This window comes from Ptychodera flava, chromosome 7 (genome assembly GCF_041260155.1).
Source record: "Ptychodera flava strain L36383 chromosome 7, AS_Pfla_20210202, whole genome shotgun sequence".
NCBI classification, from domain to species: Eukaryota; Metazoa; Hemichordata; class Enteropneusta; family Ptychoderidae; genus Ptychodera; species Ptychodera flava.
Genome location: NC_091934.1, coordinates 11,213,064 through 11,238,874, shown reverse-complemented (window position 1 = coordinate 11,238,874; position 25,811 = coordinate 11,213,064). Strand labels below are relative to the sequence as shown.

The following is a 25,811-nucleotide window of genomic DNA, read 5'->3' as shown; positions in this document are numbered from 1 at the left end:
ATTCAGGTATGTCACTATGATTGAATGATCATGAATATTAACGAGTACGGATTCATTCTTTTTATTGAGAGAGGACCGAAAAAGTAGAAGTAAATATGATAGTTTTTGTTATTTAGAGCCTTTCGCGTCGACAGTTTCTTCATATCACACAACAGGAGACAATAGGCGACGATATCTAAGAAAACTAATAGTCTATGAAATATTATACTGTATATATATATATATATATATATATATATATATATATATATATATATATTATATTATATTATATTATATTATATTATATTATATATATATATTATATTTTGTCTGGCGGGTCTATATATATATTATATATATTATATTATATATATTATTTTATATATATATTATATATATATATATATATATATATATATATATATATATATATATATATATATATATATATATATATATATATATATAAACGAATTTTGTACCAACAGTGGCGGTACTCAATATCAGGGTGCACATTTTGGAGAAGGGACAGGTCCAATATGGCTGGACGACGTAGCTTGTACTGGAGATGAAAGTCGTTTGAGTGACTGCAGTAATCCAGGCTGGGGTGAAAGCAATTGTAAACACAGCGAAGATGTTGGCGTTGCCTGCCAGGCTCAAATTCGCCTTGTGGATGGTTCTTCCAAATATGAAGGACGTGTCGAAATATGGCATTCAAATGAATGGGGTACTGTTTGTGATGATTCCTTTGAAGACATTGATGCAGCAGTGGTCTGTCGAGAGCTTGGATTCAGGTATTTCAAACTTACATTTGAAACAACACAAATTATAATACACAAGGCGTATGTTATTTACAAAAATGATTCTAAAAATTAACCAGCACATATCAAAGGTATACTAGTAAGATAACACGATAATTTTTCTCTTAGATAACTTTAATTCATACGGTAAATCGTTTGCATCGTATTCAACTACACATATATTCTTCTCCAACAGTGGTGGCACGTCATATCAGGGGGCACGTTTTGGAGAAGGTAAAGGCGAAATATGGCTGGACGAGTAGCTTGTACTGGAAATGAAATTCGTTTAAGTGACTGTGGTAATCCCGGTTGGGGAGTAAGCAATTGTAAACATAGCGAAGATGTTGGCGTATCTTGTACAGGTGGGTTACTGCTGCATTTGTTACTTTGCTTCACAGTGAAAAGTGATGGCAGAGATGTTGAGAGATGTCTTAAGTATTGTAAGTAAAGACAGGTTATAACTTACCTTTCCTAGAAAAAACAAAAATATACCAAACTTGTCAACAGGAAAAGTCAATAGCAGTATACCAGGCCTTTCGCAGACTGTACTTGACAGTTCATTTTGTTTACTTTTATTACGCAGCTCTTTCTTCAATTTCAAAATTCTAAAGGCGGTCATTTTCAAATTATGTTATTTATAGTATAGCTCGAATAAGTTCTCAACCTGTTAGTCTTGAACAATTCATAAAAACGCACTTTAAAAACTAATAGAGACCTTTTTGTTGATTGATTCATTTTTATTTCTGAGATGAAAGTTAACTATTTAAGCAACATCGCCTCCTTATTTATGGTTCAAAACTTAGCAGAAAAACGGAGTTACGTTTTATGGTAGTACGCGCCTTGAAAGTAGAGTACTTATATTTTTGCTCAAACTCACCAAAAAACAAATATAAAGTCAGGATAACTATGCTAAGTTTTGTACATAGAAAGAAAGCACCTAAGTTAACCGATATCTGCAATTCAAAACAGTGGCCATTATTATGGCTATAACGCTATGAGCAAAAAAGGCAGTTTCATTTTTCAACAAACCGACGATACAGTGACTTTTCCTTCCTTCCTTCCACTTTAAATGAGCCTCACAAGCAGTAAACAAAAACAGTAATCAAAAATCTTAAGAAGTTGAGAGTCTGAATACCTATTCCCGAGGGTTATTCTACCTTACCATCGGGACAACAATTGTCTTTTAGTATGTCTACCTGCCTCGATGAATATATGAATGTGTCTGTCTGTCTGTCTGTCTGTCTGTCTGTCTGTCTGTCTGTCTCTCTGTCTGTCTGTCTGTATGTATGTATGTATGTATGTATGTATGTATGTATGTATGTATGTATGTATGTATGTATGTATGTATGTATGTATGTATTGTAAAATGTATGCATGCATGCATGCATTTGTGTCTATGTGTGTATATGTTTACATATTTATGGTAAACGTACTTATCTGTGAACCTTTCTAGGTGAGTAACTGTGCATCTATCGTATATTGGTTTTTCTAAATGTATATCTTAATTATATATATCTATCTTAATTATCTTAATATCTATCTATATTAAAATACCTCTACCAACGTACCTGTAAGTTACAAAGTATGAATAGCACTTTCGAAAACAGCCCTTGTGTGCCGAACATTTAAATGCATGTAACAATAAATATCATGGAAAGCATGTTGACCTCTAATGCCCTTGTTCTATGACCTATTTATCGAAGAATTATGAATATTCTCTAGCTTTCAACAGAATGGTTTTCCTTTCTTCCTGATGATAGACATAATGTAAGACATGTGCCTCTTGAAATGTGGTGTAATCTTGATGACAATGCCTTGTACGCACTTACTGTCCAAATCGTGGGTAATCCGTTTTATTATTTCTCTGTTGTGCATATCTATTACATTGGCGATAGGAGCTGCACCGAAAACAGAAGCACCAAAAACACTTGCTCCACCCACTCTTGCACCACTACCTAAAACCATCGAGCCCTGGTGTAAGTATCCTAAATCAAAATTTTCTATTGTTTCCAATATCAAAATCTAGACATTATTTTTCGACAGAAAATGTAATCTGATAGTATCTCTTGTATGTTAAAAGTAAGTGACCAACACGAAACTACTTGCATCCAAGACCATGATTGGGAATATGTCATACAAGGATAGGTTTGGCAGATCTGTCACACAATTTTCATGTTTTCTTGAGGGTCAATTGCATAGCTCCCATATTTGTGTTGCCTAAGTGATGTTGTTGGCAGATACCCTTTCATAAGGGGATGGGTAACACATTAAACTGTACCGTTTTCAAACGCTATATAGCAATGCCAAGTGTAGACACTGCACTTTTACTTGTCGCTTTACGATTGCATATTGCAAGATGAAGTCTCATTGATAGTATGAAGTGTTTAAATAGCGTATGGCAGTTTTTATCTTTCGCTGTTTCTCTCTGTTTACTTGACCAAGTGGCGAAAGGAAAAATAACAGCTTCTACTACATTCATTCCTTTAACGTTTCATTAGATTTACTTACTTATTCACATATGTTTGGTTAGAAAGTTTATGTCCACTGATCGATGTCCTTTCGATAGGTTGATGTGATACTTTCGACTGGTATATAGCCGTGATCTATAATACTGCTGTTTTTTCCTTTATCTTTTCATTTAGCTACTGTCATTCCAACTTTGGCAGGTGAGATATACTATGACACGATCTTTGTGCTTCTCCCAGTACGACTTTTAGGAATATATTGCCAATTTTTGTATGTGAAAAATATATAAAATAATGTGTTAATTGGATACGGCTAAAATTGTTCTTGGTTACATTTAGCTCATGAATGGCTGCATCAAATTGATTTTTTGTTAATGGTGTTGATCATAACAAAGATGCGACTACAGAAAGAAAAATAACTAAAGAATATGCTCGCTCTAAATGTACCAGAACATATATAATATGGCTATGGACGTTGCAAGGTTTCATTTTTTATAAGTAAGGGGAAAGCTAACTAGTGAATTCAAATAACTCACACAAATTAATTTTATTGGATTATAAGTCACTCATCAGTCATTCTGCTCAGAAAACCTATAAACACGGGAAATGAATCAGCTTTACAGGGTACAGCATGCTTCTCATTCCAAGACTTGGCCCTGTCTACCGACCTATGATGGAAAATTGAAATTAGATTCATCAATAAGACGAATAACGTCTCCTGGAGCATATTGAATTTCGAATTATCTGATTTCATGTATTATCATATACCCATGACCGTATCCGTGTCTCCTCTGACGCGTCGTGACGTGGAACGTAAAACATCAGTCTGATACGGCACGTTATACGTCATCAATTGTTGTTTATTTCCGATTTGATGTTATGATCAAATCCATCTTTTCACTTCAATCAAAATTTACCGATATAAAACGAACATAATACTAGTACATATGAATTTAACGTTCCTTTATTCAGATCTAAAGAGAGTTACAGGACAGGTTGTTGTAGAAAATTAAAAGTTGATGTTACAATCTGTTGTATTTCGCGCTACTTCGTCGTTCCTGTTCACGTCAGCCATATTCCAGCAAGAGTAATTAAAGTGAATTCAAACTTACAATATTGTCCGTGTAATAATTATCCACCAGAACACCGGGACAGTGACCAGAATTAGTAAATTGGCTCCATTCCTTTTCTGAACTGCGATAAATTGCGCTGAAATAATCCTGTTTAGACTGTATACACTCGACACGATGCGATCGACGACTTGATCAGCTGTTGTAAACAAACATGTATCAATGCGCTCAGACCAGCGGCAGAAAATAAAAACATAGTTCCTTCGAAAGACTGACAAAAACTAATAAAATTTCTTTATTTTTAATTACCTTTACATTAGTGTACGGTCATGGGCATATGATAAATCCGTTATCCCACGATATCAGCGCTTGGTTGGGACGTATTGCCACTCGTGAGGGTGCGCGCCGCATCACACTCGTCTTCGACTCGTGTGATGCGGCTCGCACCCCCACTCGTGGCAATACGTCCCAACCAAGCGCTGATATCGTGGGAAACCTCATATTATTTGTATACTGATATTTCAAATTGAATTTCAGCCTGCGAGTATCCTGTTGCCTTGCATAATGTTGCAGAAGGCAAGCCTACCTCTCAGAGCTCAGACAAACCAAGACAAGATGGCGGCTCTGAGAAGGCTGTAGACGGAAATAAGGACAGTGACTTGATAAATGGTGGATCTTGTACTTGGACTGCAAACGAATACCAGCCTTATTGGAAAGTAGATTTGAGAAGAGTATACAGCATATACGAGGTTATTCTCACTAATAGACAGGATTGCTGTAGTAAGTAAATGGTTGTGTGCTCACTAGAGTAGGGTCATCAATTAAAACATAATCATCACCTCAGATCATTCGCACCCTTTTAGAGGTAGTGTAATATTGGATGTGATTAGCGTCACACCGAAAAATTGTAATGGTAAATCTTCGGATGCTGGTCAAAAGAGCCGAATATAAATTGTTTAGCCAGAACAAAGAATGACGAACCAAAGCTACCAATCTCAATTATTTTCAATAATTTTTGTTTCTGCGAAATCGAAACTGCCTGCCAACACATATGCTGTCTGGATGTATGTCTCTATAGCTAACATCTCTCTGAAATGAATCACTTTTAATGTTGCCTCCATAGTTGTCGGCCTTGAATTAATGTTTTACAGGGGTAATTCACAATACATATTTTGACTCTAGTATCACAGACTGAGATCATTTACTTCTAAATAACATGGAAATGTGTGATCAAAATTTTCACTTCATTACAATCGTAAATTAAAATGAAAATTTCTTAACTTTGCTCCTGAATCTTTTCAGCTCATCGTCTGAAGAATGCCCAGGTCCGTGTCGGTAAGAGTGAAAACATGAAGATAACCCTGTGTGTGGGATGATGGTGATTGGAAAAATGGCTAAAGCAGATGCCATTCCAATACGATGTGGTTGTGAGACACCAATGAGAGGGCGCTATGTATCGGTTGCAGCTGATCGACAAGACCCAGATGTTGCATTTGTGTGAGGTGGAAGTCATGGCCGCTTAGACGATTAAACCAAGAAATACTATAAAACATAGAAAACCTAGCTTGTGCCAGCTGGATATGACAGCGTTTTCTGTGTGCTCTTAAATCTGTAATCTTTAATCTAAGTCTTAATCTTTAATCTTTTGATTAGGATTTAAGGACTCGTTGGCAAACAGTCCTAAAAGAAAAAAAGATGGTTAGATCTGTCGTTTTACAATATACTGGTATGTCGTTCTGCAAAGTCTACTTGTGTAAAACTATGTATTTGTTTTCTTCCTGAAAATAAAGTATCATAAACCAACATTTTACGAAATGTCATGCTTTATCAAACTTTACAGGTGACTGCGCTATAGCAATACCCATTGTACGTATGTGCGCATAGAAAATTGTTCGAAATGGAGTTATCACAAAATACAGTTATATACGGACGAGACGTCCTTACAAGCGTATTAGGCGAGAGAGAGTTGTGCGATACTTACGGGAGGGGCCTTAGTCAATACATTGTATGGGAACAGAACGGTGTATATGAGGAGAGGAGTTTGAGATCAGAAAAAGAATACAGAGGACAGGAGTTTGAGGGCAGAAATGAGAACCATAATATGCTGTCCGTGACAAAACGGAAAGGTTGTTGTTGTCTGTGAAATATGTCTAGGAGAAGCATTCAAAGCTGATCCAGGAATAAAATAAAGTGCAGCTATCTTTATATTATTACAACATGACTTCATTCTGTGACTAGCCATTGATGCTACGGTGCTCGGGAGTGGCGAGAGAGAGAGAAAAAAATTGTCTAAAAGTGAGGGAACATTAAGATCCCCTCCTAATTTCAATAATTTTCTCAGTGCAAAAAAAATCGATTCGTATACCTAATATATGGTTACTATCACCAACCTGTGATGGTATTTCAAGATGTGCGTATAGGTATGAGGAACCAGCTATCTTGGTATTATTACAACCGATAATCTGATGTCCATGTTCTGACGACTTCAAGGGCCAGGGAAAAGGGCAACGGCTGCACCCCAGGGTCTTACGACAGGAAATTTATCTACTATAATGCTACACTGTGTGATGAGAACGTTTGGAAATAAGCTAATAATTATGTCCTGTTAGTATGTGCTTGAAGTCTACCAGATGAGAGACAGGACACCAACCTGATGGTGGGCTCTTTGTTTCTCTCCTTTCTTTGTGATTTCCTGGTACTATCTGACTGTTTGTATCACGCATCCGCTGGTGTAGTTGCATGTTTGTACGCATGCCTCGGATGTTGACTGAAAATCATTTTCTGTTTTCCCTACGAAAGCATCTAACAGTGTGCACTTGCATATTCATCACATGCGTTTTCTTCCTATAATACACACGAAATGGATCATTTAATCTTTGGTTTGGAAAACACTCAAAACCTCCTGTCTCGGAAAAAGAGATTGACAATTGTTAGAAAAACTTTAGTATTGGCATAGAAAGATCACTATCCCGAGAACACTAACGGTGTCAATTTAAAATTATACAGACAGGCAATGAATGGATGAATGTGTGAATGAATATATGTATCTATGTATATATGTATCTATGCACATATGTACGTACGTATGTATGTATGTATGTATGTATGTTGTATGTATGTATCTATCTATCTATCTACCTATCTATCTATCTATCTATCTATCTATCTATCTATCTATCTATCTATCTATGTACTTACGTACGTACGTACGTATGTACGTACGACGTACGTAAGTACATAGATAGATAGATAGATAGATAGATAGATAGATAGATAGATAGATAGATAGATAGATAGATAGATAGATAGATAGATAGATAGATAGATAGATAGATAGATAGATAGATAGATAGATAGATAGATAGGTAGATAGATAGATACATACATACATACATACATACATACATACATACATACATACATACATACATACATACATACATACATACATACATAACATACGTACGTACGTACATATGTGCATAGATACATATATACATAGATACATATATTCATTCACACATTCATCCATTCATTGCCTGTCTGTATAATTTTAAATTGACACCGGTATTTATGTATGTATGTATTATGTATGTATCTATTACTCCTACTTTATTTCAGTATGGTTCACCTACACAACCTCAACAAGGGCAATCACCCAATTCGTTCGTGTGAGTTAAGTTGTGGAATTCGTGGAAAATGCGGTTGCGTTGTGGGCAGGGGTATACCAAGACGAGTGTAGGGACTGGACAAATGACACTGACTCTTTGAGTGAAATGAAAGAATAAAATAAATGTACCAGTACAGAGTAACAGTGTCGATTTACAATGTCCTTAACATAAAAAAAAACTTACTATTCCGAAATGAAACGTGCTCACTTCAGCACTCAATATTTCTAAGTATTATAAAAATAAAAGTTTTGATTCACAAGTGCAAAATTCTATCAAAAACCTGTTACGTTGAGAACAAGTAACACATAGTAACAATGTTCAGCGGTTACCACTCGTTGCTTTTCACTTGTCAGACAAATCAGATCAAAGGCTCTAAGGTTGTCATACAAACAGTACAGTGTTCATGGTAATAGTTCCTTGATCGCCTATTTAGTAACGTTAATAACACAGTGACGCTTTAGCATTCCTCCCAGGGTATACGTTTTTGAGAAAACGGGCGTAGCTTCGCCTGCCAAAAGTCACTCCAAGCGTCGTTCAAAAGTTCATAAAGAAACCTGAGAAACAATATCGACTTTCACCGATGAGGGCGTTGTCTGACAAACAACAGTCGCGTCGAGTTGCTTCCAAAATCAAAGGAGAAGAGTTTTGAGTATTTTCACAGCGTCCGCAATTATTCTGCATCGATTTAGAAAGCACCGTCCATCTCAGTCGCGTGTTTCATGGGAATAAGGCCATGTAAAGAAAATTCTTTGTTTGTCGTCCTTGGATTTTCGAAAAATCTACCAGCCAGCCAGCAAAAAGAATAAAACACAGAAAAAAAACACAACATAGATCAATGGTCACAAGCATAATAACTCACTTTTTACAGTTACAATGCAGTGTTTCTTGTGCTCTACAATATGCACATCGAAAGCAATGCTTGGAAACACAAGCTATACTTGTACTAACACAACAAACATACTTTCAGTTAGGTGACTGTGAGTCTGAACAAAAATTCTATAAACAATGGCAGTAACTCCGTATAGTGTCTTAGTAATCAACTGGATGTGTTAGAAGATATTTCTCTCAGACATAGGTTTATGGCGCGGCCTAGGTGGTCATAGGCACCAGCAAAATTATCAATTAAAATAACACGATGTCAATTATTAATATAAAGCATATTTGCAACAAATGTAAGAAAGATGCTAATTGAGTACTACGAGGATGTTTACTAATTTTGGACGTAATCAAGAATATATTTTAATTATGTTCAGAATGATAAAGGTAGTGAACACTTAGTGAAGGAACATGAGAATTTCCCGTGATAGATTTGCAATGTGTCTTAGTGACATTTGAAAATTAATTGTGACACGTAAATTTAAGATCGAGACCCTTGATGTTTACGATTGGACGTATAAATTTTATTTTAATTCCTATCTCTCGTATGATCATAGCCACGCCTTAAAGGTAACGTTTTAAATCCTATTCTAAAATAATACGAGAAAGGGAATGCCAAAGGACAAGAGAGAAAAATACAACAGACGAGGCAGGAGGACAGAACGGTTAAGGTTAAGGTCAAGACATTTAGACACAGAAGCGTATCTTGGGTGATGGCACCTGTTCAACTTGTCTGCCGAGAAATAAAATCTATGTAGTATCAACTAACTACGAACATCTCGTGTATTCGATTGAAGATTACCAGTACCTCTCAGCAAGCCGAGACGTGTCCATGAGAGAACAGCAATTGAAAGACAATACGTCATCTGCGAAGGGTTGTATGCAGACGCGTACATTGCATGCAGTTGATTAAAAATGGCCGGCGCTGGGTTGATGTGCCCAGCCGATTTCAGGACGATTTCTCGCCAGTAACATAGGGAAAGGTATGATTTTAGGCAAAAGAGGTCAGACGATGGATTGTTATGCAACCGTCTGACCGTCTACCAGGTTTTATCACCGGAAACGCTTAGAGTTCGTGAATTTCGCTGATTATGAAATCGGGCGGTGAAAAGCTTTCTTACCTTTCCATCCTGTCTGTGCAGCGGTGGACAACGGGCCCAAGCCGGGCCCAAGCCCTGCAGGGCTCAACAGCCGCTCGGTTAAGCTAGCTCACATGTACAGTAATATCACGTACCGTTATTCTTTATTAAATAATCAAGTCATGTAGACATTCTACACATTGATGATTATGCAGTGCGTTCGCCGGGCCTGGGCCAGGCAGCCATAGCCATTCGTGTATAATGCCAGTCAACATGTAGGCCTATAGGCCTACATCACGTACAGTGATTTTTTATTGAATAATCAAGTCGTATACAGACATTCTACATATAAAATACGATTATTATCCCAGCAATGTGCCAAGCGCCTGTGCACTTTGCGTCTCAACCGAGCAGCAGAGCCTATAGGTAAGACTAAGAGAAAGGCAGACAGAAAAAAAATTGTAGACAACGAAACTTATTTGTTTTATCATATTTGTATTTATTGTCCCTGAATATATCCCCGTGCTCTGAATGTGTCATCGCGGACAAAGGAAGGGAACGATGCGCCATTTTTCGAGCAGACGATCTCTATTTGTTTTTAGATTTAGACTAAACCTACCCGCACGCGGACGGCAAACAAAGAATTTATTTTACGGCGCCTGAAGTCGCAAAAACATGTCTCGGCAATAACCCTAGACTTTGCAGGTGATTCGCTACATGTAATTTCGATTTTCGTACTACTTGCATCGATCGAGTTTTACTTACATCATCTTTCATTTAAAGCATCAGCGTTGAGAAACCTGTGCGAGCATCCCTAATCGTCGGATCTCGGCAGTCAGTGTCTCCAAAAATGTCGTCGATTTCGGCAATCACCAACGCTTCGTTCGAGTACAGCCGATATTATTTTCAAAAGTGTCGATGAAATGCTTCTTCGCACACCGGGGATTTCACGAAGACCAGGTCAAATAGTGTCAGTTAACATCATCTCCCTTCGTGTCCCCTATGAATGCAATTTCATCACACGATTCCGCCGACGGTTTGGTTTTTGTGGATTCGTCCATTCATATTAACTAAACCGGACAACGGCCATAATAGAAGTCTCATCATTGCCTAGTTTTTCTCGCCGTATTACACCCGCCAAACCCTGGTGAAATACAGGCGCGTCTGCCGTGACTGGACTAACGATTTAACCTTTCGAGCAGCAAAATGTCGGTAGATAACAATAAAAGAGCTTTCTTAAAGACATCACAGAGCCCGAGGTTCAATATCACATAAAAACAATACAATCAAAACCCGCGGATTACTTTAATTGCGTCATCAGAATAAAAACAAAATTCACTGATTAGAACCGTCCATCATCAAATATACGTTGGGTCATCCCACTACGTTTTGAGGGGGTCATATCCTACGGTACCATATGTACGAGGCGCCAAATGTAAAAAAAATAATTTACACAATCAGCCTTATTTTAGAGATAGAACAGCTACTGAGGATATGTATATAGAGAGGAATTTAAATATATATATATATATATATATATATATATATATATATATATATATATAGACATACAAACACACATATACATTGGTCATACATATGTATGCATACATATACGTGTATGCATATATATATATATATATATATATATATATATATATATATATATATACGCATATAGGGTATTCATTTATACATGTAGAATACATACATACATACATAAATACGTACATACATACATACATACATACATACATACATACATACATACATACATACATACATACATACATACATACATACATACATATATACATTACATAAATACATAGAGCCTGGACTTAGATAAATTTACATTCAGCCTCGCTTTCGACATACAGTTGAAAACGAGGTTGAATGTAATTTTTTCAACTGTATTAAAGCTTGTCTCGAAAACATTTACATTCAACCTCGCTTTCGACTTACAGTTGAAAACGAGGTTGAATGAACATTTTTTCAATTCAGTAGCTTGTCTCGAAAATATTTACATTCAACCTCGCTTTCGACATACAGTTGAAAACGAGGTTGAATGAACATTTTTTCTACTGTAGCTTGTCTCGAAAATATTTACATTCAATCTCGCTTTCGACATACAGTTGAAAACGAGGTTGAATGTACATTTTTTCAACTGTAAGGTTATGTCTCGAAAACATTTACATTCAACCTCGTTTTCACTTTGCATACAACAGCTGTAAAATTTTATATACACGTAATACCAGCTGCAAAACTTTATATACAGTGTCGTTAACGTTTTCACATAGATGGGATTCGGAAATTTATTTTCACATAGATGGGACTTGGAAATTTATATATATACACCCCCGTTTTCGAAATATGATAGTGACTTCCACACTCGTTCTGAAGAGAGGTATAGCTGAGAAGTTTTATACACAGACTCGGTGGGTAAATTTACATACAGCACGCTGGGAAGTTTTATACACAGACTTGGTGGGAAAATTTTACATACAGCTAGCTGGGAAGTTTTTACACAGATTGGGTGAGAAAATTTTACATACAGCTAGCTGGGAAGTTTTATACACAGACTGGGTGAGAAAATTTACATACAGCTAGCTGGGAAGTTTTATACACAGACTCGGTGGGAATATTTTACATACAAACTCGTTCTGAAGACACAGCACGCTGGGAAGTTTTATACACAGACTCAGTGGGAAAAGTTTACATAAAGACGCGTTCTGAACTTAGACACATGCAGCTAGCTGGGAAGTTTTATACACAGACTCGGTGGGAAAATTTTACATACAGGACTCGTTTTTGATTAAGTGTAATACCTAGTGATGCTTGTGCTCAGAAAGCGTGAATGAACTCTGCCCGGGTTCTTGCCTGTGCGAGTGTTGCTCCGTTTGAAAGCATTTTATAGAGCACGTGCGCTCTGGTGACATTCAGATGGAGTTGCTCCTTGGAAAGGCTGATCGGTATATTCGACAACACTGCAGGTACGTTTGCTCTAGAATGATGTATAATTTCATGAACGTATTGCACTCGGTTTGATCACAGTCCCTCTATCCATGGACTGTGGTTTGATCAAAGATGTATGTAAACTAGCCCTGCGTACGATGCTGTGTGTTCCGCTACAGCTAATAGCCCCGCTCACCACAGCCCTGCAAAGACCCGTACGTAGAGTTGGTGACTTCAAATCCATTTTTGGACTTGACGTAAAAAGCCAAATTACTGCCGAAATTCAGCGTTCTTGGGCCCAAGTCGTATCCCTGCCTACCTCAGCTACTCGATCGCTTCCAAAATGCCAGTCTTTTATTCTTTTTTCGTAAATAACCGTCGATGTCGGCAACTCTCTCGCTAGCCCTGCGTACGTACGCAGTGTACGCTGTGTGTTAGGAACGCACACAGAGGAATGCACAGCGTACACTGCGTACGTAAGCAGGGCCAGCGAGAGAGTTGCCGACATCGACGGTTATTTACGAAAAAAGAATAAAAGACTGGCATTTTGGAAGCGATCGAGTAGCTGAGGTAGGCAGGGATACGACTTGGGCCCAGAACGCTGAATTTCGGCAGTAATTTGGCTTTTTACGTCAAGTCCAAAAATGGATTTGAAGTCACCAACTCTACGTACGGGTCTTTGCAGGGCTGTGGTGAGCGGGGCTATTAGCTGTAGCGGAACACACAGCATCGTACGCAGGGCTATATGTAAACATACATCACATGGAGATGGAGAATAGTTGTTTGTGACACTGACGCTGCACAATTGACATGATTGCTCAATGAACAACCGAAAATGAGTATATTAAGTCAGAAATACAGATTACTGATATATCGAGGTATATATATTTTCAAAACACAACGGTCCTTTATAAATTTGACAACGGGTGGCTTTATTTGCATCGAGTATACTCAGTGTAGCACAAATTCAAACACATCTGCTGCGCGCTCGGCAGGTACCGAATTTAGTGAGTATATGTTGGTGATTATACTCGGTTTGGTTCTGTCTCGATGTTAAATGACCACTACCATACCGTTAAACGAAGCAGTCTTTGAAAAAACCGAGTGCACTCCATGCACTGTACACTTCAATTTTACCTCGATGCACGTGGATAAACCATGTGCAGGTGAGCATGCCATTAGATCTTAGCCTATTCGTACGATGCTAATTTGGGCTAGAACTTTTACTTTGCAGTAATATTCTCCGTTACTTTTTTTAGTTTTATATGTTAATTTTTTCGTGTTTTTATTTTGTCAAACTCTACAACAAAATCCGATTGGGGGGGGGGGGATTTACGTAAGCCGTGCCATATGTGAGGCCCGAGGTTTTCATAAGTGTGGCTCCCTTATTCACAATATGCGGCAGTAACTCATAAACAGTATACCGTGGACGGCCCCACCTTCGGCCTCTCGCGTTTAATCGGCACAAGTCGTTTATGTCAGTCACATGACATTGTTATCATTCTGTCTGCCGTCATTTTGAAGTTTGCAAAACAGCAGACCTCTATTTTCGGGATCAAAAAGGACGTCAGAGAAGCTATAGCATCACTGGAAGGGGATCTCTATAGTCATATCATGCTGGATCGTCAGATATTTGTCAGCGTACATGTAGCTTAGCAATGGGAACATCAAGTACGACGTTACATTTACAAGACAGCTGCAGAGGAACTTGCGGTGGAGGAACGATGAGGGTGATGAGTTACTATTTCAGTGGTGCAGGTAATGAGAGCCTGAGGTGCATGTGGAAAACTGGTGTGCACAGTAAGGGTGACGAAATTACACTTCAATCACTGACCGACAGTGCCTATATCTATACTGCCAGAGTTAGCTAAGACTTCAGACTGCATATAGCGTTTGTCAATTATGTTCATGAAATATTCGTAAGCTAATCAGAGACCAGCACTACAACCAGGTATTTATGTATGTTTATTGTTACATTTTTGAACGACAATACTGATAAGTATATTGTTGCTTACAGAAATGGCTTCCAATAATCACAGTAATCAGGAGGAGTCACAGTTGGTTCTTCAGCAGCTGCGGAGCCCTGATGTGCAAAATGTTGTACAATCCATTTTCAGTGGGAGAAGAGGAAACGTTTTGCCAACTGTGTTTCAAAATCAGCGCACCAGTGCTGGTATTGTGAAACGCAAAAAGACCTCTTTTGCACAGCCTCAGCTCACAAAGAAAAAGAAATTTATGTGCTACAACCTCAAGTTAGTTGTTTTGCCACACATCCCGACCGTGCTCGACAAAGAATGTCCCTGGGATGGTAAGCCATTGACAACAGTGGACTTATGTTTGCAACAAACTTGGGGCGAAGATGCAGTGCGCAAGGAAATAGCAGATGCTCTGCAGGACTGTTTAGACTTCAGTGGAAACTTCATTTATGTGGACTGTAAACACCGGCCAAAGGGTTATGTTAGAAAGCGTGTAGCATCAACTAACTTCAAATACAATGCAAAAGGCTTATATTCCATAAGATCAAGTGGTGCAGTTCATATTATGTTGATGACACCAATTGATTTACAGCCCAATTCAATGTTCACTCCTGATTTGGAGGATGATGACATTGGTGACGATGACATCCATGAAGTTGATGACATTCGTGTTAATCTGGCAAATACAGCAGAGTTGGAAGATGATGCCTCTAGTCTTGTTCAGGATGAGACACAAGTGACTGTAGACATAGAACAGGACATTGTAATCCCCCAGAGGCAAGAAAGTACCTCAACAGTAAAGGATGTACAGCGGCAAGAGAGTACCCCAACATCTGCAATAAATTCCTTGTTGGAATGCGAGCCTAGTAGACCTAGTCTCTCGACCACAGTGCTATCTGAGTTTGAAAACAGGGTACAACCTTCTGAAAAGACATTTCAAGATTTGTACGTAGTAAAGGAGGAATTTCCAAAGTATGGTAAGTATTTCTCAATTTAAGCTTTTGTTATATTTACAATGTAAGTTTTCAATCATTATTCAGTCATAGGAGAGCTGCAGTATACTCAATACTAACATGGAACAAAATAATCAGTTGAAATCACCATTTGACAATGATGTATCGAATGTTATGAGTCTATCATAGAATCCAGTGGTAACTAGTGACAGGTTAGGCCACACAGTCATTACTTTTCTTAGAGGTTCAGGGAAAAAACTGATGACATTGACTATTACATGGAAAAGGATGTTTTAGAAAATTATGGAAGTGATTAAAATCTATCAATGTGCGATTTTATAATGAAAGTTCTTTATTTTTAATTATTTTTCATGGTTACAGCGCATGTTGTCATTTGCAAATAACTTGAAAATATCAAGTGAAAATTATGCAAGATGTGCATTCAATGAAATCATAGCCCATAAAAGGGATTGTGTACCCCGGAGGCAGGAGACAATTTGTCCTATTGATGGCAGGCAAAATGGTTACCTACTTTTAGGCAACAATTTTGCAAACATTTGTGTGACATGTAATTTCATTTAGCTATAATTGTATGCAAGAGATGTATAATGTATACATTGACAGTCAATTTTTTTGTGTTTTCAATGCAGGTATGCTGAATGTCAATAACACTTGTGCCCTAAATGTCGTCACAGCACTTTTACAGTGTGTTCCAAGTATTATGAAGCTCCTGTGTGACACTTACATGTGCTTGCACTCAAGGAATGAAAACAAAGACAACAGTATTTCTGCAATTATTGAGGTAAATATGCATTATACAGGCCAAGTTAAAGGCATGGTTCAGGCGTCAGATTGTCTTTTGCCAGGAAATTTACTTGCTAGAAAACGCTATGACTCCTCCAAATTCCTCTTACAGACTAGAACAAACTCGATCCCTTGGATCGAATCCCCTACCTTTATGGCGAGCATGGTTTGTCCGTAGTGTTTACTATACATGTTTACATTATATATCATTTTTGCTCACTGAGGAAATGTTATGTTCAGTAAAGTGTCAAGTAAGGAAGGTTTGTGAGATAGTTATTTGACTTTTGAACTATATGTTTCTTTCACATCCGTACTCTGTCAAGGCTTATGTGATATAATTGTAATATTTTGTATGGCTTCTTAGAATGGGTAATAGTTTGCATTATGGAAATCATACTTCATCATCATCTTTATAAATTTTTCCCAAAACTGGACTCTGGAAGCCTATACACTACTTTGAAAAAATAATGTTCATAAATATAAAAACGTCATAGATAGTGTTTTGTTCAGATAGTGTTTTGAAGCAGTCGATCATAAAAGCTGATGTACTAGATTATGAATTTGTCTCCATGTCGCAGGTTATGTCTCTTCGAGGACAAACAGAATCTTCCGAGACTGAAGTGTATGAGTATGCTGTGGCAAATTTTTTCAGCACTTCCAAGTGTTGCCTGAAAATGGAGATACGGATGAAATCCTTGAGCAAGTTATAAACAAGCTAAAAGAAGAGCAGGTAGGTAAATCAAAATAAATATAAATGTATGTATATCCTCCTTTACAGACACCACAGAGGTAGGATGGTGCATATGTAATCAATAAAGCACACCAAGTATACCATGAGATTTGGACCAGTTCCTAACATACAAGCACAAGTGATAGTTAGTGCATATATGAAGTGAACTGGTCAATTTGAGTGGTATATTACTATCCCTGGTTGTGGTTAATTGCTATCATATCATAACAGTGTATTGAAAAGGATTTTAGCTGTTGCTGAGAACTCCCACATGTGTGAGCATTGTTATATTGTGAATATACCACTCTTATTTCCACGTCTCAACCAATCAGATCACTGTTGTTGTGTTGTGAATACTGGTATGATACAGTAAGTAATTATTGTTGTATGCCAGTGAGTTCAAGTGGAAATATGATGTGTATTCTTCCATGTTGGTAATACTAGTACATAAGCAGAGTCAAAATTAAGACAATAGTGAGAATGAAATTCCAAGTCTACAATGAATTATAGTGTCAAGGAATCTAAATTTACTATAACCCAAACGGGATTCGAACCCCCACACACTCACGGCAACATCGCCTAGCTGATAGGCCTCACACAAAACCAGTCGGCCACTAGCTGCTTCCAACCCAAAAGAGTTGTCACTGTTGTTGTGCAAAACATGCACATTTCAAATTATGACACGTTTAAAACACATAATCATTCATTGGTAACAAATGTTCTCCAAATAGCGTAAAATAGTTTGTCATACATGTGATATTCAGTGTTTGTGATATAATGGCCATGAAATGTTGACATAATAACATTAATTAACTTTACAGGATCTGACCAATCCAATCCATAAATTGTTTTATGGGAAACGGAGCAGACTGTGGATGATACCTGGTGTAGAAGAGAGTGAAATGGTTCAAGAAAATATGAATAATATCCTTTTATGAATCTGTAGCATTCATTTCAAAGCTACATGTCTCACATGTTTAACCCTTTACCTGCCAGACAGTATCACTTCCCCATCAGGCAAGTCAGTAAAAAGCGGTATTGATCCAAAACATGACGCATTTTCACCCACTTGGTTTGGTCTGTTATAGCATCTTTAGTCCACAAAAATCAAGTTTACAGTATTTATGTTTTCAACAGCTTTCAAATGTACAGTATTATATTAAAAATAGACACCATACATGTATGTATATGTTTTGTTTCATTAGTTTTAAACATCTTTACCTGGTGATGAAATATGGACTTGGCAGGAAAAGGTTAAAGAAGCTGAAGGAATTCCTGGGAATCTTACCTACTTCATTTACTACATGTTGTATCATGTATGCCTGCTTGCCTGTGTGGAGCAGTGCATGCATGTGTGCAACATCTTGCATATGCTCGTAGCCTGCTTATACATGTACATGAATATCTGCAATGTTCATCTGCATTCAGCTTGAAATCATTGCACCAGCAGCTTATGATTTTACCATTTTCAATAGATTACACTGACAGCAGACACAGGACTTCTTTAGATTGAAAGTACAAAGACTCGGCAAGTTCGTCCATACGTTGCATAAAATTTAAAAGTAAAATATACACAAAGTTCTGACAATATCGGAATCATTCAATGACTGTCCCCTATGATGATGTTATGGGGGCAATTATATATTTGTCTGTGTAATGAAAGTCACCATATTTAATGGTGGGCTCATGAGGAAAAGGATGTGAAGATGCTGAAAACAATTACACACTCAAAACTACAAACCTATTAACTTTACATTTTATGCACATATTCCTAATTTGATATACACAATTATTGAAACCATGTTGATAATGTAAGTTACATGCATGGAAAAGTATCAAAAAATGTCAACAGAGGTATTACAGGTCAATCACTCATATTTTACACAACATTAAACATATGGCATCATTTTTTATTGCCAATTTGCCTTAATTTGTGTTTTGGTACCAGTTTATTGATATGGATGATATGCAAATACATAGTTGAAATAAATGGGTACATGCTAAAATATTGTAACTAATATTTACTGGACTTTAAGTATTTTGTGGTTATTGTCATAGTTTGATGATATTCAAGATTATTGAAATGCCTTGGGATCACAATGTGGAAATGGGAAGAGTGCAATCAATCATCAAAGATGCTACTCTGAAAACATACCTTGTAACTTTCATATTTTTCAAGTGTATTCCTTTTCACATTTAGATACAGATTAGTTGAAACTTAAGTTCCTGAAAGGTGAACAACCTCTGAAGATTGGTTAAAAATCACAATCTCAAAACTTGTTGAAATAAATTACCATTTGTAGTGGTGGTGATTTATAATGCACACAAAGAGAACTACATATTCACCAAATGTGTAATGTTATTTTTATGCCTTAATTATATATCACTGTCATGGTATTCTTACCACATCCCCCCGTCATTTGATGGAGTGATAGCAGCTCTACCTAGCCTATTTAATGCCATGCTAACAAGACGTCATATTTATAAGTTTGGTGATATGGCTCCACATATTCAACAAGAATTCCACAGAAGATGCAACACAATGACTGAAGGTAGAGAGAATTTGAGAAAATATTACTTGAGAGTCCCACTTATTAATTTTTAAAATAAAACACAGGTAGACTGGCAGACACACGCAAATATATTCAGGCACACAAGCAGCTTTAGTATTATGGAAAATTGTAACATACCAGTGTGTTTTCAGAGAACGGGCCCATAAGTTGCATTGTGAATGTGCCCATTTTTTTGTTGGCCGCCATTTTATGAGTGCTGCACCTGTTTATTATTTAATCTGTTAAAAAATGTAGGCATGGTCAAAATAAGCAAGCAGTGATACTTCTGTGCATGCCCTTCACTTAGCACATTTACCTGTGATGAACCAACTTTGATCTCAAAATACAATCATGAAAATAATGCATAAAATTTGCAGCTATTGTGGCTTTAAGGCCCAGACCTGACTTTTGAACTGAAATTGTCATATATACATGTACCCTGCAATGATGATATCATAATAGTCTTAACTTGTGACAATAAAACGGCACAATAAATATATTTCAATTGCTTCATACCATGCTATTGCAAGGACGGTATTGGCTGTACAGTAATTACATGTATCAGTAGTGATGTTGCTGTAACTATTTTGCTATTGTGCTTGAAAAGGAAAGTCAATTTTTTAGTTGACGAATGCAATGTTCCCTATAAATGCAAAACTTTAAATCAGCCTCAAACCAACCAAATTGCCTCAATTTGAAAATGGGATGTAAAGCTAGAACAAACCCTTGGAATGTACATGTAGCACAATACAATGCACCCATTAGGCAGCTTTAACTGAAAGCCTCTCTGTACTTCTAGTGACATGTATAGGCCATTGTTATTAACCTTTTCACCACCATGGTTTGGCCCAATCCCATTGTTATCAATGGTGAGTGTGGACCTGTTTACAGGGAATTGGGGTGAACAGGTGAAAGCTGTGTATGTTTATAAGTAGAATTTATGAGTAAATATTGCATGTATAGATGCATTATGTAATGGGGTATATGTATAATTCTTTTTATCATTTAGATTCACCAGTTAACCACATTGATTTTTGGACTGAATGCCCAGATTTGCTTTCCATAACGATTGAGCGACAGGGATCATCTGGAAAGGCAAGTTCATAACCCATTATTTCCTGTTTTATTAAAATTCTTAAACAAGTACTTATTGTTCAGTATTGAATGTGTTTGGTTCACATATAAGCATATTAACATTGAAGTATGTATTGGCCATTCATTGACCATGCCATTGATTGATCATTGATCATATGACTTACACCCATGGATGAGTTCGTAATGGGGACTTTATGCCCAAGAGAAATAGCCATGTCAAATGTCAAACTTTTATTTGTCACCATGCACCTTCATGCGTTTGGAGACTGGTCAATGGGTCAAAGAGAACACTTTCCATTATTCTAAGCTACACTGGTTTGATGAAGCTCTTGAAGTATGACATATGAATGTTTCAGACCCCACCGAAGAGAAATAAACTTTTTCATCACCATTTTTCATGCAACTTTCCCTTTGAATAATTATAACTACATCTGAGAGACTGATTATGATTAAACCGGTCTTGCTAAGCTTTGTGGAGAAAAATTAAGCTATAATTGTATTAAAATTGTATTTATTTCCATAGATAAACAGTGCTGTTTCAGTTCCACAAGAATTCATTATTGAAGATTTAATGGAACCACAAGATTTCCTTGCCCATTACACAAAAACAAACCTTGAACTGGTTGCAGTAATAGTGCATTCAGAGATCAGAGAACACTACTTCCTCTGACAAAAAGAAATATGTCTGAATGGTAAGAATGGACCTTCACTTATTGCAGTGTCTATAGAAAATGTAATGATGAGCAACCTCTTAAAAGGAAAGATTGAGTAATAAACTTTTAACTCCAGCAAATGCGAAGTATGCATATCCGATTGTGCATTTATCAGATACATGTACAATGTAGCTAGGTATCTTGAGTAAATGGTAATTAGATATATTTAATGTCACAGTAGAGCTTAGCCCCTAAGATTACACTCATGTAATTTCAATAGAGTGAAAGTTAACTTTTCGTGTAACTTTGGTTTGGACAAAGTTATTTCAAGATACTCCTCTTCATCACAGGTGTTGATATAGCCTCAGTGGCTATGCCTGCAGCATGGAAGTCTTGCTTACACCAACTACTGAAGATGTTGCATTGTACTTTGTGTCAGATGGCGTGACCCTTGTCACGAGACAGCTAGGCTGCCTGCGTGCAAAATGTGCATGGGTATAAATGTTATCAAACAATGTGATATGTTTCAGCAAAATTGTAAATGTTAATGCTCCCTACTTTAATTTTTTTCCTCTTAATTTATTATTCTTTATAGCTGTATTGCAGTCAAATATCAGCCGAAGTAAAACCCATTGAATCTGTATAGGCCATGACACATGATAATTGATACAATCACAAGAATCATAGCATTAGAATGGTGGCAATTTTGTAGTCACAAGTCATCTTACTGCTCTCACTCATGCAAATGAGTGACACATGTGCACTGTGTTCAGCAGTCCACTGCACCAGCTATTCAAATTTATGCATATTTTAACCCTCACATTTTTGTTTGTGTCAATTTAGGTTTATATATGATGACAGCAAAGTCGCATCGTTCCAAATGACTACTTCTCTGTGGAAATATTTGCAAGGGGGATCACGCAACGATTCCATTGATATCCTATATATATGTATAAGCTAAACATTGTTTATATGTCAAGGACAGCATATATTGACAATGTTTATGGTATGTATGTATGATATATATATATATATATATATATATATATATATATATATATATATATATATATATATATATATATGTATGTATGTATGTATGTAAGTATGTATGTATGTATGTATGTATACTATGCTTTACTTTATCTTTATATCAAAAGTAAATGCCAAATAGTTCCTTTTTGGGGTGACCTTGGATGACCTGCTCTATTTTAGGTGTCACAGATGTAAGAGGATAACACTTGTCATGAACAAAGTTGCATAAGGTCTATTTAAAAATACTAGTATGCATTTCCTCTGACCAAACCTATACTATTTGGAAACCTTCTTACCCTGAACTTCTTTCACATTTTAAAAGTCATGCATAATTTTGCCAAATTAACAATGAAAATAGTTGAACCACCAAACTACAAACCATTTCCTGATAACTTGTTTATGGAAACAAATAATTTTATTTAATGCCTACAGTACATTTGGATGATTTATATCTGAAATGACAACAAATTGCTGTCACTTATTGAGTGAAAAGCTAACAATAGGGATTGAGAGCAGTTTATGAGAAATTGTGGTAAATGCATTGCATTAAACAGCTTGTTGGTGTAGTCCAATTCCTGTATTTATAAATGTGCGGCAATTATTTTTGCTTTTTGCCTTCAACCATGACCAACTGCATGGTGCTCTCCTTGCTTGCCCTGGTACTTCTCCTGAACTTCCAGCTGTTCGTGGCAAGTGGAAGCAGTCCTGCCTGCACAAAGGAGAAGATGTGCTGCATAAATACACATGTAGTTTCATTTTATTTAGATTATGTTGTAGTGAAAAGTCTGATTCCTTAACTTGTGTTCCAATGGCTGCATTCTATGCCACAAGCAATACAATGTCAGCTGAACCAGAAGTCAGCCATGAGGCCTTGACAATTGCAAGGAAAAGGTAAAACCTGTAGTTGAATTCACATCATAATTAAATTCATGCCATGTAGCAACGAGATGTGAGCTTCATTTTGTGTAGCTGTAGTAAAGCTTAGTCTCATGTATAGCTCTGACAATTCAAAAACTAAAGAAAAATGATGGTGTGCCTGTGACAGCAGGAATTTTGAAATGTTATGCATTAAACCATACATGTACAATTATCAAATATGTTCTGACCTTATATGCACTGGGATAGCACTATTTGTACAGCAGACCAGCTACCTAACATGTGATTGAAATTGATACAAAGATGATCATGCATGTATGATATTCATCTCCATCAGCAATGCCAGTAATTGCAAGCATGGATATCAGTAAATTGATGCCTTTAAATGTTATCCTCTCCATAATATGTTAATTTCAGACTACAGATACATATTGCATCTGAAAACTGGACATCCCAAACAGGACAGTAAGTATTGTATGTAGTTATATGTACATGTATTTGATGAGAATGGAGTGCTATAAGAGATCTGTTCATATAACCACTCTTGAAAGTGAATGGTCTCCAAGAGAGATAATAATGTCACTGGCGGCCTTCGAAAGTAAATCAGCCAAAATGTTCCTCACATTATTGGCCAATGATTACATGGGTATTGCTCATAGTAGCTCATAAACTGAACGTTCCGATCTGTGGCTAGTTTCTGCATCTGTATATGGTTGTAAATGTATGTATGTATGTATGTATGTATGTATGTATGTGTGTGTGTGTGTGTATGTGTGTATGTGTGTCTGTATGTATGTATGTATGCATGCATGTTTATGCATGTATGTATGCATGAATGTATGTCTCTATGTACAGTATGTATGTATGTATATATGTACTGGTATGTATGTATGGGTATGTTATGCATCTGCATGTCTATCCACATCAAAACTCCAAAGCTGCAGCGTACCATCTTTGTATTTGGTATACAGGTTCACCAAAAGGTGGCGATGTGAATTTGTTAGAATGAACATGTACTTTCAAAAGTATGAAAATGAGGTAAAGAATGAGAAAATCCAGTAAATCGCTAAAACTCTGAAACCGCAGGCCACGTTTTGCTGACAGTTGGTGTGCATGCAGGTTCTTTATGGTGACTAGTACTTAGATTTGTGATGATCGTTGTGAAAGATACATAATAACATGTTCATATACTTTTTTCTTTCCAGTGGAGTTCGAGGACATATTCACTGCAATTGATCACAAATTTAAGGGTGTAGTTGGTCTCAATCACATCAAGGAGAATGTCAAAGCCATCATTGCACGTCATACATTAAATATTATAAGGAAAGCTGTAGGAATGCATCCAGAAGAGGAGCCATTGAATTTGATTTTTGTCGGTGGCCCAGGTACATGTAAGACAACGGTAGCAAGATTGCTTGCAGGTAATTAACCCAACACAGTGTTGGCGCTAGGAATTTTTTCATTGTAGCCACAGTCTGTTAGTGTGGCTAAAATGATCAAATTTTTTTAGCCACAAGCAATTTTATTAGCCACACCCAACAAATCAATTTCACAAACAAATTGCACTAACCCTATTTTCAATAATGTTTGTACTTTATTATCAAAATGCTGGGCCAGGGCCGGGCCAGGGCTGTTGTACATACACTTTAATTCCTCGACAGATAAACTGCTTAGCACATTTTCTGCCAATTTTATAGTTGCAGATAATAATGACCAGGAGCACAGTAAAACTCCAGGTCCTTTGTGAAAGTTGTCTGTCCTTCGATTAAAAAAATATGTATTAAACAAAAATTGGTCTTAACTTCTTTCAGATCTATATTTTACGAATGCTGGTGAATAAATTGACCCCTCTCTTTGTAGACAGGGACAAACAAACTTTTGTTTATTCTTAACTTTTATTATGACACAAACAACAAATAGGTCTACTAGAGTTCTTGGAACAAAACTTGCACGATATGTCATGAAAAAATCATCGAAGTCTAATCATTGGCCATAATTGTTCCTCTTTTTATTTTTTATATGATTGAAAAACTGCTGTATATACCGTTATCTTGTGATCTGCATAAAATTACAGTGATTGCCTGACTATGCAAAGCATTGTCCTTAAAGTATCAAAGAAAACTATTGGTATGAAAAAATTGCTTAGGTTTTAAGACTTAAGGTTTTAAAAATTAATGAAATTCGCAAACTCAGTGAAAAATCAAAAGAGCAGTTCGACAATATGACAAATCTATGATCA

General features: G+C 36.7%; 1 protein-coding gene across 4 annotated transcripts; it reads left to right on the top strand.

Moving 5' to 3' along the window:
* Positions 1–12,568: 12,568 nt before the first annotated feature.
* Positions 12,569–21,690, top strand: LOC139136780 (uncharacterized). Of its 4 annotated transcripts, none has more exons than XM_070704615.1 (8): positions 12,569–12,936; positions 14,916–15,851; positions 16,478–16,629; positions 17,284–17,361; positions 18,183–18,285; positions 19,749–19,913; positions 20,923–21,008; positions 21,532–21,690. In XM_070704615.1, exons 2-8 carry the CDS (start codon positions 14,918–14,920, stop codon positions 21,676–21,678), a joined length of 1,665 nt encoding a protein of 554 aa, XP_070560716.1. In that variant the 5' UTR covers positions 12,569–12,936; positions 14,916–14,917; the 3' UTR covers positions 21,679–21,690. The 4 variants fall into 4 exon arrangements, with proteins under 4 accessions (XP_070560716.1, XP_070560713.1, XP_070560717.1 ...); XM_070704612.1 differs by lacking the exon at positions 12,569–12,936 and adding an exon at positions 14,273–14,698; XM_070704616.1 differs by lacking the exon at positions 12,569–12,936 and adding an exon at positions 14,274–14,628.
* Positions 21,691–25,811: the final 4,121 nt, after the last annotated feature.